Source organism: Netta rufina, assembly GCF_964035555.1.
Source record: "Netta rufina genome assembly, chromosome: 1".
NCBI lineage: Eukaryota > Metazoa > Chordata > Aves > Anseriformes > Anatidae > Netta > Netta rufina.
The window spans coordinates 127,500,657-127,513,796 of NC_140123.1; the positions used below are offsets into that span (position 1 = coordinate 127,500,657).

A 13,140-nucleotide genomic window follows, 5' to 3' on the forward strand; every position below is an offset into this window, starting at 1 on the left:
AAGGTTCTAAAGTTTTCAGAGATAGATGGAGAACTGCAAAAAAAAAAAAAAAAAAAAAAAAAAAAAAAAGAAAAGAAAAGAAAAAAAGTTCACTTGTCAATTCAGTTATTCTCTTTTAACTGTTACATTCCTTTTCATGGTCCCGTGACTTCATGACTTCAGTTAAAAGCACAAATGACCATCCACTGTCCCCTTCCTGTTTATAACACTTGTTTGAAACATTTTCTGTAACTGAGTTTGACACTAACCATCATTTGCAATCAATAGGAAGAAGTGACCTTGAGATGGAGAATGAAGAGGGTTACGCAGAACTGAATTTCAAAGCAAGGAAGAAAAACTCCAATGCAGGTAAGCATATAAGCATACACATCTCTCCTTCTATATTCAGACATATTTGAGTTACCTTAAAACAATTAAACAAACAAACAAACAAAAACCACCACAAATCTGCCAAAATTTTAGTTGGTGTTGCTAATAAGCAAATGGTATATGGCTATATATTGAGAAATATGATGAACAGTAGGTAAAAAGTATCACCAGGCTTGGAGTGTGTGTTGGCAGTCCCAGTACAGGATGGAGATTAGAAAATGGAGGTATGGGAGGAAGGCATGAAGCAGTAATTGTCAGCAAGTTTGTAGTTGTCTCAGCTCATCAGCTATTTATGTTTTGTCTGGTATTTTTTTTTCCCTCCAAGAATCACCCAAGGAGAATTTAAGAATAATTTAAATGAAAACCGTAAGACAGTAACTTACTGTCCAGTAAGCTTTTTCAATAACTTTTGGAGGGCTTTATCAGGAACAGCAGGGAAGAAAGTACAAAGATAAATGCTGGAAGGCTTTCAAGGTTACTTTTGCTAACCTCTACTTCTTTTACGTGATGCATGGGAGAACTCAGACCACAAATATTAAGTCCTCAGAGCATCCAGGTTCCAAACAGTTAATTAGCTATGATGATAGGTTCCTGAGAAATTCTGGTTGCACTCTTACATAACAACAATTTTTATCAGTAAAAAAGTGAAAGCCAACTTAAGTTACTCAGCATAGTAGGACTAACTTGGTGCAACTTTATTAACATCAATTATGCCAGTTTTGCTATTATTAAAACTTATACTGAAAGTTAATAAAAGTACAAAACCAGCAAAAGTGAGAGAAAAATAAATGGAAAGCTGATAATAAAACCTAATATTTATTTAACTAAGAATTTTAAGTTGTCAAACTTACCAAAAAGCAAAAAGATGTTGCTGTAATGGAGTAGGTTGAACATTTTCATATAAAAGAAGCAGAGAGTTAGGCAAAGTGTATGTGACCAAATGTACATAATAGTATGTGACCATAAACACACAGAGTATGTAATGACTAAGTCAGTTTTAAAATGCTCGTCATCTCCCTCCATGACTGGGTCCCAAAAGACCACAGCAGGAGCAAACAGGCAGAACAGGAAGACTTCAGGCAAGCAGCTTAGAGGAACAGTTGTTCCTTTAAGCGTCCTTCAGGCCACATCCACCTACTCCGCTGTGGGCTCCTTCATGGGCTGCAGGGGAACTTCCACTCTGGTGTCTGGAGCAGAAGTTCCTCCACTTGTGCTTCTACTCCACTTCTGGAGCAGAAGCACCTCCACTTCCTTCTTCACTGACCTGTGTCTGCAGGGCTGTTTCTCTGTACATTTTCTAAGTCTGCTCTCCCAGCTGCTGTTCTACCACAGATTTCTTTCCCCTTTCTTAAATACACATAGAGGTGCAACCGGCATTGCCTACTGGCTCTTATCTGACTTGTTATAGCTTCCGGGCTTTTCTCACACACCCCACCCTTGCAGTTCCCCTCCTACCAAAATATTGCCACATAAACTCAATATACAGTGTGTGAGCTAGATTTAGACTAGACACAGGCTAGTCATTGTAGCATGGTTTTATCTCAGAAGTGAATTTTCTGGAGTGGTTAGTAGTGGTTGCAATGCCCTGTTGGCATAATCCAATGCAATATTGACACCAGTTCTTGTAGCACAGAAGAACGACCACAATGCAGAGCTCCCCTTCCTTCCTGCAGTCACATCTGATCTTGCCAGTGGTGAAAGCTGCAGAGGTGTCCTGAGAAGCTGGACAAACACTGAGCTGTTAGCTTGTGCTTCACTGTCAGCACTGTGATATCACCACTACCAGAGCTCATTCTGGGTATTTGTGCAATAATCTGAGTATTTACACAAGTCACTTGTTACTGTTTTGCCTGCAGTCCAGCCATTGTGCAAATCATGGCAGAGATAAGATTAGATAACCTAGTTGCCTTTTTATTGTCAAAATCACTACACAGTACCCAAGGAAAGAGAATGCACACACATGCATAACCATAATATATGTTGCATAGTCAGTGAAAAGAACTGTATTCTATTTACAGAATATGTGCTGTCTAAATAGGGTGGGAATATAAAAACAGTGGGGATTAATTTGAATATTTAAAGACAACTAGTCACATATACAGAATTTCCAAAGTAAGTATGATTGCATGGACAAATGAGGAAAAAAATGTTTGACCTCTGTGCAAAACTGATAGCTAGAAACCAGTCATGAAGTGGAAGTGTTAGAGAAAATAAATTTACCACGTTGCACAAAGTTCAACGGTCTTTTTATGATTTGAAATGCAACTCCATGCATTACATTTTTTAATTAATAGTGTTGCAGCATAAAACTTTTCAAACAGCTGATTCACATCTGATCTAGATCACCAGTATTTGAAATGTAATAGTTATTAAAGGATATTTACAGAAGATACTTCCTGATGTAATTTACTAGATGCAAAACAAGATCTTTATGAGGTAAAATATTTTCCTACCCCATTTTCTCTTCTGAGAAGGCTAATTTCCATGAAATGGAAAGTCATTCTTCTGTTGTTCTCTGACTTTATTCCATGACCCCAACTCAGGGCAAATGAGTGTAAGGACTGGCACTGTATGTAATGGAGGGGCTGGACTACATGAAGCTTGTAGTTGGTGATGACATGGTAGAGAGCCTCTGAGTAAGGATTAAGGGACAAACAAATTAACAGAAGCCATTGTGGGAGTCTACTATAGGCCACCCAGCCAAGATGATGACACCTATGAATTGTACTTTAAGGAGCGAAGAGATACCCTAGATCAGCCACCCTTGTACTTTTTGGTGACTTCAGCTTGCCAGATGTGAACTGGGAATACCCCACTGCTGATGCAAACAGGTCCAGGAGATTCCTAAAAAATCTTGATGATAACTTCAAGATTTAAGTACAGGTACTAAGGGAGCTGGCTAGGAAAGGTGCCCTCCTAGATCTGTTTCTTGTGAATAGAGATGATCTCATGGGTGGAGTGGCGATTGGTGGCCATCTTGGCTGTGAAATAAGTAATCAAATTTAAAATTTTCGGTGAGGAGAACTGCCACCAGAACTTCAACCCTGTATGTGGGGAAAGCAAGCAGACTTCCATATGGAGCTGCTCAGGGAACTGATGAGCAAAGTCCCCCAGGATCTTTTTTTTTTGGAAGACATTTTTCTGAAGACATTGGTGCCCATTAGTGCTACTCAGTTTTAAGTACCACCTCTTATGAGCACAGGAACAGGAAATTCCAAAATGTTGGAAGTCAAGCAAGCAGGACAGAAGGTTGGCTTGGCTGAGCAGAGTCTTGTAGACCTTAGGCAGAAAAAGAAAGTGTGTGTCCACTGCAAGTGAGGTTGGGTGATATGGGAGGACCATAGAGATGCCGTTTATCATTGTAGGGAGAAAATTTGTGTGGCCTCAATTAGAGTTGAAGTTGGCCAGTATTGTGGGGGCTCTTTTAAAGGGCTTTTAAAAATATGCTAACAGCAAAAGGAGGACCAGAGAAAACATTGGTCCATTACTTGATGAGGATGGTCAGCTCACAAATAGGGACATAGACAAAGCAAAGATGCTTAATGCCTTCTTCGCCTCTGTCTTCAACACCGATGGTGGGCTCTGAGTTGGAGGGCCATGACTGCAGTAACAATGAACTTCCAGCCAACCCTGAGCTTGTGGAGGATTTGCTGCTCCACCTGGATGCATATAAGTCTATGGAACGTGAAGGGATTCTTCCCAGAGTACTCAAAGAGCTGGCAGATGTCATCACAAGACCTCTCTCCCTTACTTTTCAATGGTCTTGGGAATCTGGAGAGGTCCTGTTTGACTGGAAGCTGGCAAAAGTTACTGCTTTCAAGAAGGGCAAGAAAAAAGACCCTGGCAATTACAGGCCTGTCAGTCTCAGTTCAGTGCCTGGTAAAATTATGGAGAAAATTATTCTGGGAGTTACTGAAATTCAGCTGAAGGACAATGTGGTCATTGGTCAGAGCCAACTTGGGCTGATGAGGTGAAGGTCCTGCTTAAGAAGTTTAATTTCTTTTCATGACAAGGTCACCCACCTAGTTGACCAAAGGAAGAAGTTGGTGTAATCTTTTTGTATGTAAGCAAAGCTGAAACAGTGTTTCTCACCATATCTTTCTGAACAAAATTACCAGCATACAGGTAGATGAATACATAATGTGATGGGCAAGCAATTGGCTGATGGGTTAGGCTCAAAGTATTACAATAAATGGGGTTACATCAGGCTGGTAGCCGGTCACTAGTGGGGTTCCCTGGGGCTCAATATTAGGGCCAGTTCTCTTTAATGTTTTCATAAATGATTTGGATGCAGGACTTGAGGGTCTATTAAGTAAGTTTGCAGATGACACTAAATTGGGAGGAGCTGTTGACTCTCTCTAGGGTAGAGAGGCATGGCGTAGAGATCTTGACAAAACAGAGGGCTGGGCAATCACCAACTGCATGAAGCTGAACCAAAGGAAGTGCCAGATTCAGCATCCGGGATGGGGTAACCCTGGTTATACATACAGACTGGGGGACAAGAGGCTGGAGATCAGCCCCACGGAAAGGGATTTGGGGCTTGATGGCAAATGGAATGGCAAATTCAACAGTGTGCCCTGGCAGCCAGAAGGTTGAACTGTATCCTTGAGTTCATCAGGCATGGCATTGCTACCCAGTTGATGAAAGTGACTGTCCCACTCTACCCTGTGCTGGTGCAGCCTCACCTTGAATACCATGTGTAGTTTGGGGCCCCACAATATAAGGACATAAAACTGCTAGAGAGCATCCAAAGGAGGGCTGTGAAGATGGTGAAAGGATCTAGAGGCAAGACGTGAGGAGTGGCTGAAGTTACCTGGTTTGTTCATCCTAGAGAAGAGGAGACTGAGGGGAGGCCTCATGGTGGCCTGTAGCTCCCTCATGAGGGGAGCAGAGGGAAAGGTGCTGAGCTCTGCTCTCTGGGGACAGTGACAGGACCCAAGGGAACGGCATGGAGATGGGGCTGGGGAGGTTCAGCTGGACATTAGGAAAAGGTTCTTCAGTGAGGCGGTGGTTGGACTCTGGAAGAGGGCCCCCAGGGAAGTTCATGGCACCAAGCCAGTCAGAGTTCAATAAGTGTTTGGTCAATGCTCTCAGACATATGGTCTGATTTTTGGATGGCCCTGTGTGGAGCCCGGAGCTGGTCTTTGTGGATCCTTTCCAACTCAGGATATTCTATGTTTCCATGAAAAAAATCTCCAAATTATAACACAGACTTTTCTAAAGGCCTTTGACTTGGCATCCAGTGTACAGGTGATTAATTAGTGAGTCCTGGTGCTAAAGAATTTAGCCCAAAGGTCTACTGGTCCTTTGTTGATTGACAGTGTGGGTATTCATAGCCCTAGAATTTCTTTTTTATTTGTGCATTACATATTTGTCTTTTTCTTTGCAACTGTTAGAAACTTCAATTCTTCCTTATATCTTTTTACTGTTTGTGAGGTTTTGTTTAGTAATGTTTGTTAAATGCTTGCTGTAACATGTAACAGTCATGTTACTTGCCAGAGTGATATCCCCCTGATATGAAGAAGCAGAAAGTGGTAGCTGTTCCACTTATAACCTCAAATGGATGGGTAAACAGTGAAAACAGATTCAACAAATTCAAACCCAAAAAAACTTTTCATAAATGAATTTGTTAGAAACAATAACCACTTGATATGCATGAGGCAACCAGAAGGGAAAATAGAACAATCACAAAGCACATAGCAATGTGACAGTGAAGGATATTCTGTCTGAATGATGTCTAGAGAAACACAGATTTATGTCCTGGGTAATATCTCATGCCATGTTTATAAAACCATCTTATTTCTTGCAGAATTTTCCTCCAATTCTTCAGCCTTGCGGTATCTTGCTGCACTCTCAGGATTTCTGAATCTTATATTTCTGGGAGCTGTGATTGCATTATTTCAGCAATGTGAGTGACCAAGTGAAATATTTTGCTTTAATTCCTGTGCAATTGGCAGGTGTTAATCCTCGATTTAAACAATTTTTCCAAACAGACTGTTTTGATATGGTGACAAGATCACTCAATGCTTTCCACTATTGGGTTTCTAATGAAGGTTAGAGGGAGTTATTGGTATTTTGAGGCTGTGGATCTGCAGAAGATCAGTGGCTTTCGGAGGGCAGTTGCATGTTTGGAGTTTATGAACAGATCTGGAGTCTCATTTTTCAGTCCCTCAGCCGGACAGTCCCTCTTTTCTTTTCCAAAACTGAACAAATAACCCAGATTTCTAGCCAAAGAATTAATTTTTCAGTTTGTAAAAGCACTTTTATTAAGGAAACCGAGTTCAGTCTGGATATGTGGTGTAACTGGAACCCCTGCTACCTCCTCTTCCTCTCATCCTCATGGCCAGTCTTCACCTCCTGATGCCCATCTTTGTGTGCCTTAAGTTTCAGCCAGTCCTACCAGACCTGCACAACAGGAAATGTGAGCTGTACTTCAGGGATGGTTGAGATAGGAAGCTGGAAGATGTTACATGTAGATGAAATATACTGCTTTAAACAGAAATAAAAATGTGTGCCTATAAATGTATAAATGTGGTCTTTCCACTGTCCACAAAATGTGTGCTTAAGCACTGGCTCACTGCCAGTACTGATCGCAGAGCTTAAATATCTAGCACAAATGTATGCCATTATCCCTGGACATTTAAACTTTGGCATCAGAAAGAAGTGGCTGCAGTTGCCCTGGACAAGCAAGTTGAATGAGGTGGTCATCAACAAGCATCTAAATACTTACCAAGGAGTCTAATTTTAGTTTTCTCCTTCAGAAAATCTCAACCTGATAACCCCAGTGTCCAGCCTGCTTCCGGACATAAAAATCACTTTGCACATCAAAATCACCTGAGAATCTGGGAGAAAATAAAAAGTCAGAAGCACTTCTGGGTATGACTACATTGTTAATGGCAGCCATTCTCCCTTTCTCTGGATTTGAGTCCTGCACTCACACATCAACCCATTCTTTTCTGAAATTAGCTGAATACAGAGTTCAGGCACTAGAAAATCAATGGCACAGCCATGTTATTTGGTTGTTATATACCACGTTGTTAAAAACAAGTTGATGACACAATCTGTGCTGTCTATGGAAGTTCTTTACAGTTCATTTGTGAACTTTACATTAAAATATTGAGGATTCTTGTCCAGGTGACTTGCCATCAAGTAATGTGTGGAAGCCCAGAGAAAATATTTCTGAAAGTAGCAATATCTCAGGGGAAGATCTCCATGAAAACAACTTACTGACTGCATTAAAGGAGAGTTTATGCATGAATACAAATGGTAAGGAAATAAAATCTCGTTCATAGTACCATAAATGGTTTGAATTTCTAGAAAAGATTAATATAAAAAATAAACACCTGGATGAAGTAACCGACCTTCAGATTACAGAATAATAATGTTTATATTGTTAAAGATGTATAAAGTGATCTACTTCAGAGTTCCATTCTTGGAAATGTTAGTTTAAGAAAGAAATTCAAGTGGAGTAGTGATACTGAAGGTCTTTGTGACTTCTCTGTGGGTTCCATGGAAACCAATTGTACTACTCCCAGGGATTTCAGCAGAATGGGAATTTTATCTGTGGCTTCTATCCCAGTTTTTATGTAAATGATTTAGCACAATTATCTAGAGTTCTGAAATATTTAAATGCACAGAGTGATCCCTAATGACTATCCTTATTGCCACTGTAAAGCAGAAACAATGTGCTTTCTTAAAATGAAGTGTACCATCACAGTTTCTGCCCCACTCCTGTCTTAAAGCTTCTTTAATCTCATATTAAGAAGCCTCAGAAAAGTGTGAGTCAATATTACTAGTATCAGTTGTAAATAAGAAAGTGTCAAAATCCATTCACCCCAAATTCTTCACAGACTCCAGATGTGAGCTCTGCCCCATTGGTTGGAAGCTGCATTATGGGAGATGTTATTACTACTCAGAAAGAAGTGACACCTGGGAGAATAGTAGAAAGTATTGCCTAGGAAGAAAATCTGAGCTCCTGATTATAGAAAATGAGACTGAAATGGTAAGCTTGTAAGGCATTCTGTGGTTCAAATACTATTTTTACTTATACCATGAGAATCCAAATATCACAGCAGAGCTTTCCATGTATATTTAGAAGACATTTCTAATCCATATATGCTCATAAAGGGCATTGTCAGTGGTAAATGCACTGATGATTGATCTCTGCATGTTAAGAAATGTTTGTGTCAAAAAGACCAGTAGTCCAGATTTCATTTAAATAGATGTAATGATATGCTTATACTTTATCTCCAGCAAGAATCAGATGGAATTTGATTGAAGGATTCTTGCATGTTATATTCCAAATCAAACCCGTTCAGAGCTAAGTTGATACAAAGGCTGTTGCCTTTCTTCTGGGAATTGATCTATTTCTCTGTACTTTATAAATTTTAAAATGTCAATATTAGGCTGAGCTGGCAAAATGATCACTCCCTTCCTTGTAAGGAGAAAATAACAGGTACCTTCAGCTGCTATATTTCAGATCAGTCTGATTCTCATCTAAAATGTGCTTATGGAATGAACCCAGGCAAGGAGCCAAAATTAGCTCCTTGGTTGCTCCACTTAGCCACAGCACAGGGGTATAATTGAGAATCTGAACTAATTTATATGCTGTTTTTCCTTCAATTTCTTGGAAACATTCTCTGGAGTTTTTGGGCATGCAACCCTTGCTGTTTTTAAAATATTAGTTATCATTGTATGTTACTGGTGCTGGAGTTTTATGAAGTGCCATTATTATGAGAATTCAAAGGCATATACCTTTCTTCAGGATTTCTTAAATAAACTGAAGGATAAAGACATTGGCTTTGTTTGGACTGGATTAAGTTTCAATGAGGACGAAGGAAAATGGTTATGGCTCGATGATCCCAAACATCTAGGGCACAGGTAGGTTCATTCTGGAATCAATCAGTATTGTCTTTACAATGTATTTTCTACTTGCTATGCTGAAGCTATTCAGCCATTACCATGAGAAAGTGAGAATATGATGTCAGAAAAAGTAAGAAAATGATGTCAGGTGCCATGCTCCAGTCAGGCATCTCAGCCTATCCTGATTTTTCTCTATACAGAATTCTGATCAAAACATGCAGATGAAAAGTGAAATTTGTTGGCAGATTTCAGAAAAGAAACTGAATTTATTAGGAGGTGAGAATGCTGCATAAGCTTTTTTCTTCCAGCTATATTTCAAGTAGGGAAACAGAAAGGATGAAGCTTACTAAACAAGCAAAACCTGTCTGCTTTGTCAGAGTCAAAAGAATGACAGCGTAAAAACAACAACAAAAATCCAGTCTTTGTGGTTTCACTGTTTATCTATTCTTTTTTTTTTTTTCCCATAATACAAATTCCGAGATATTTATGTCTGTTTTTTGTTTTGTTCTTGCAGTTTTACAATAAAAGGAAGGAAGAAAGAAGAAAAATGTGCTGCCTATAAGCTGACAAAAATGCATGCTGATAACTGCCACTCCCTATACAAGTGGATTTGCAGGAAGAGTGCAGTGTTTCTGCAGGTCTAAGATGTTTTAAAGTGAGAGAGGAGGTTCTTTTAAGATTTATAGCATTTTACAGTGGGTAGGATATCTGATGTAAAATTAAGGGGAAATTGTTGACCTGAATTCTGTTATTCTATTTGTGATTAAAATCCAGGAAGATTTCAGGCTTGTTTCTCTCTTCTTTTCCAGACGAAGGTATAAAATCTATGTCTTTGTGCACACTGATGCATGGCCCCTTAGAGCTACAAAAACAAGTAGCCTACCAACTTTAAGTTTAAGGAGTTTAAAGAGTCTAAGAGTTGTATAAACCATAGGTAAAATGACGGTTTTGTACCAGCCTGGCAAATAGATCATACAGCAGACCAAAAGTTGCTACTGCTGCTTATTTTAGATGAAGAGGTTATAATTAGTAGTATGCACTTAAATGTGCCTGTGTATCTTACCTCTGGAGGACCAACATAGGAAGTCAGCATGACTCTGTGAAAGAGCAAGTCAAAATCTTGTATATTTTCAAAAAAATGGTTTCATGTACTTCATTCAGTGCTGCAGAATTTGAAACTTAAAAATACCATAAATACCTCTTGAATTTGGATGTGAGATTCAATTGTCTGTCTTTGTTCTACTAGTGCACAAGAAATGGCAAAATCACATTTATGGGGCTACAGGGCTATAATCTATTGATAGTCCACTGACAGACAATTTTTACAAATCAGATTTTTGTTTGTTTGTTTAATTTTGCAACCCTCCTACATCTCAGGGCTACTGATCATGATGGGGCAGTGGATCTCAGAGAAATTTGCTCTTTTCTCTCTGCTCTAACCTTAAGATAACTTGTATAGGTCTGAGAGTAGTCTGTAGTTCTTCATTGTTAGTATAACATACTAAGCAGTTTAATAGCCAAGAGAAATCAGTGTAATGATTAAAATGATGACTCTATGATGTAAAGCCAAGTTCCAAATTGCTGTAGTTGTGGGAGATCACTCTAAGAGGCCCTTCCACCAGCAATGCTGCATTTTGGATTCCAGTAGCAATGTGAGTTCTTTAGTTATTTACTAAATGTCCAGTAACCTCTTCCTTTATGGCTTTTGAGCAACATGTCAGGCTTTAGGTGTAAGAGTAGCATTCTGTAACATTTCTGGCAATTATTTGAAAATCGTTGAAAATTGCTTAGCAATGCCTAAATGTATCGAGCCTAACAGCATACAATTGCAATGATTTCTGTGAGCTGGGTATTTCTTCTGTGGGTATGATGTAAATAAAACCACATCCTTTACCGGTGTTACTTTACATACACATCTATTATCAGATAAATTATACACAGATTATATACAACAATTTGTGTACACGTGCTGTACACAATATTGTTATACATCCCTGAAACTATCTGGCAAACTCCTTCACAACAACAACAACAAAAACTTATTTGTAATATTGGAACATGGTAGTATACTACTCACTTAGTTTTTTGAAATCTCTGTAATAGAGGAACTCTTGGTTACCACTATGACCAGTTTTCTATCCAGCCCAGAAGCGTATGCTTTTACATATATGTCTTGTATCTCTGACATTATATGACACTTCACAAATTAGCAATCTTCCCATTCCCAGTGTTGTAAATGTATACTTAATAACATGCATTCTTTTTAAAATATATTTTATAATTATTACAGAATTACAGAATGGCCAATGTTGGAAGGGACCTCTGAAGATCATCTAGTCCAACCCCCCCGCCAAGCAGGGTCACCTAGCACATTTCACAGGGTCACATCTGGACAGGTTTTGAGTGTCTCCGGAGGAGACTGCATGGTCTCTCTGGGCAGCCTGTTCCAGTGCTCTGTCACCCTCACAGTAAAGTAATGTTTTTACACATTCAGATGGAACTTCCTGTGTTTCACTTTGTGCCCATTTGCCTTGTCCTGTCACTGAGCACCACTGAAAAGAGTCTATCTCCATCCTTTTGGCACCCTCCCTTCAGATATTTATACACATTGATAAGATCTCCTCTCAGCCTTCGATTCTCCAAGCTAAACAGGCCCAGCTCCCTCAGGCTTTCCTAATAAGAGAGATGCTCCAGTCTCCTCATCATCTTAGTAGCCCTACACTGAACTCACGGCAGTACCTTCATGTCCCTCCTGTAATGGGGAGCCCAGAACTAGACACAGTACTCCAAGTGTGGCCTCACCAAGACTTGAGTAGAGGGGGAGGATCATCTCCCTTGACCTGCTGGCAACACTCTTCCAAGTGCACCCCAGGATACCTACCATTGTCCTTCTTGGCCACAAAGACACATTGCTGACATATGGTCAGCAATATTATTAATATTATTACTATTTCTAAATGTAATTCACAGAATCACAGAATCACAGAATTGAAGGGGTTGGAAGGGATCTCGAAAGATCATCAGGTCCAGCCCCCCTGCCAAAGCAGGTTTCTTAGAGCTGGCTGCCCAGCTAGGCATCCAGACAGGCCTTGAATATCTCCAGAGAAGGAGACTCCACAACCTCCCTGGGCAGCCTGTTCCAGTGCTCTGTCACCCTCACTGTGAAGAAGTTCTTTCACATGGTGGTGCAGAACTTCCTGTGCTCTGTCTTGTAACCATTACTCCTTGTCCTATCCCCGCAAATCACTGAAAAGAGGTTGGCCAAATCCCTCTGTCTCCCACACCTCTGGTATTTATACACACTGATGAGATCCCCTCTCAGTCTGCTTTTCTCCAGGATGAACAGACCCAGGTCTCTCAGCCTTTCCTCATAGGGAAGATACTCCAGACCCCGTATTATCTTTGTGGCCCTCCACTGGACTCTTTCCAGGAGATCCTTGTCTTTTTCATACTGGGGAGCCCAGAACTGGACGGAGTACTCCAGGTGAGGCCTGACCAGGGCAGAGTAGAAGGGGAGGATCACCTCCCTTGACCTGCTGGCCAAGCTCCTTTTAATGCATGGCAGGATCCCATTGGCCTTCTTGGCCACCAGGGCACAGTGCTGGCTCATGGTCAACCTGTCGTCCACCAGGACCCCCAGGTCCTTCTCTTCAGAGCTCCTCTCCAGCAGGTCATCCTCCAGCCTGTACTGATACCTGTGGTTGTTCCTGCCCAGGTGCAGGACTCTACACTTGTTCTTGTTAAACCTCATTTGGTTTCTTCCTACCCACCTCTCCAGCCTGTCCAGGTCTCACTGAATGGCAGCACAGCCTTCTGGCATGTCAGCCACTCCCCCCAGCTTTGTTTCATCAGCATACTTGCTGAGGGCAGCATGTACTTGTTGATCATCTGCCCTTGATGATTCCCTCA

General features: G+C 40.5%; 1 protein-coding gene across 1 annotated transcript; it reads left to right on the forward strand.

Moving 5' to 3' along the window:
* Nucleotides 1-284: 284 nt before the first annotated feature.
* On the forward strand, nucleotides 285-9,875 carry LOC311217989 (killer cell lectin-like receptor subfamily F member 1; the record flags this gene model as incomplete). Its single annotated transcript, XM_084300426.1, has 6 exons — nucleotides 285-348; nucleotides 6,179-6,277; nucleotides 7,504-7,635; nucleotides 8,220-8,371; nucleotides 9,134-9,249; nucleotides 9,746-9,875. 6 exons carry the CDS (start codon nucleotides 285-287, stop codon nucleotides 9,873-9,875), a joined length of 693 nt encoding a protein of 230 aa, XP_084156552.1.
* Between the last annotated feature and the right edge of the window lie 3,265 nt (nucleotides 9,876-13,140).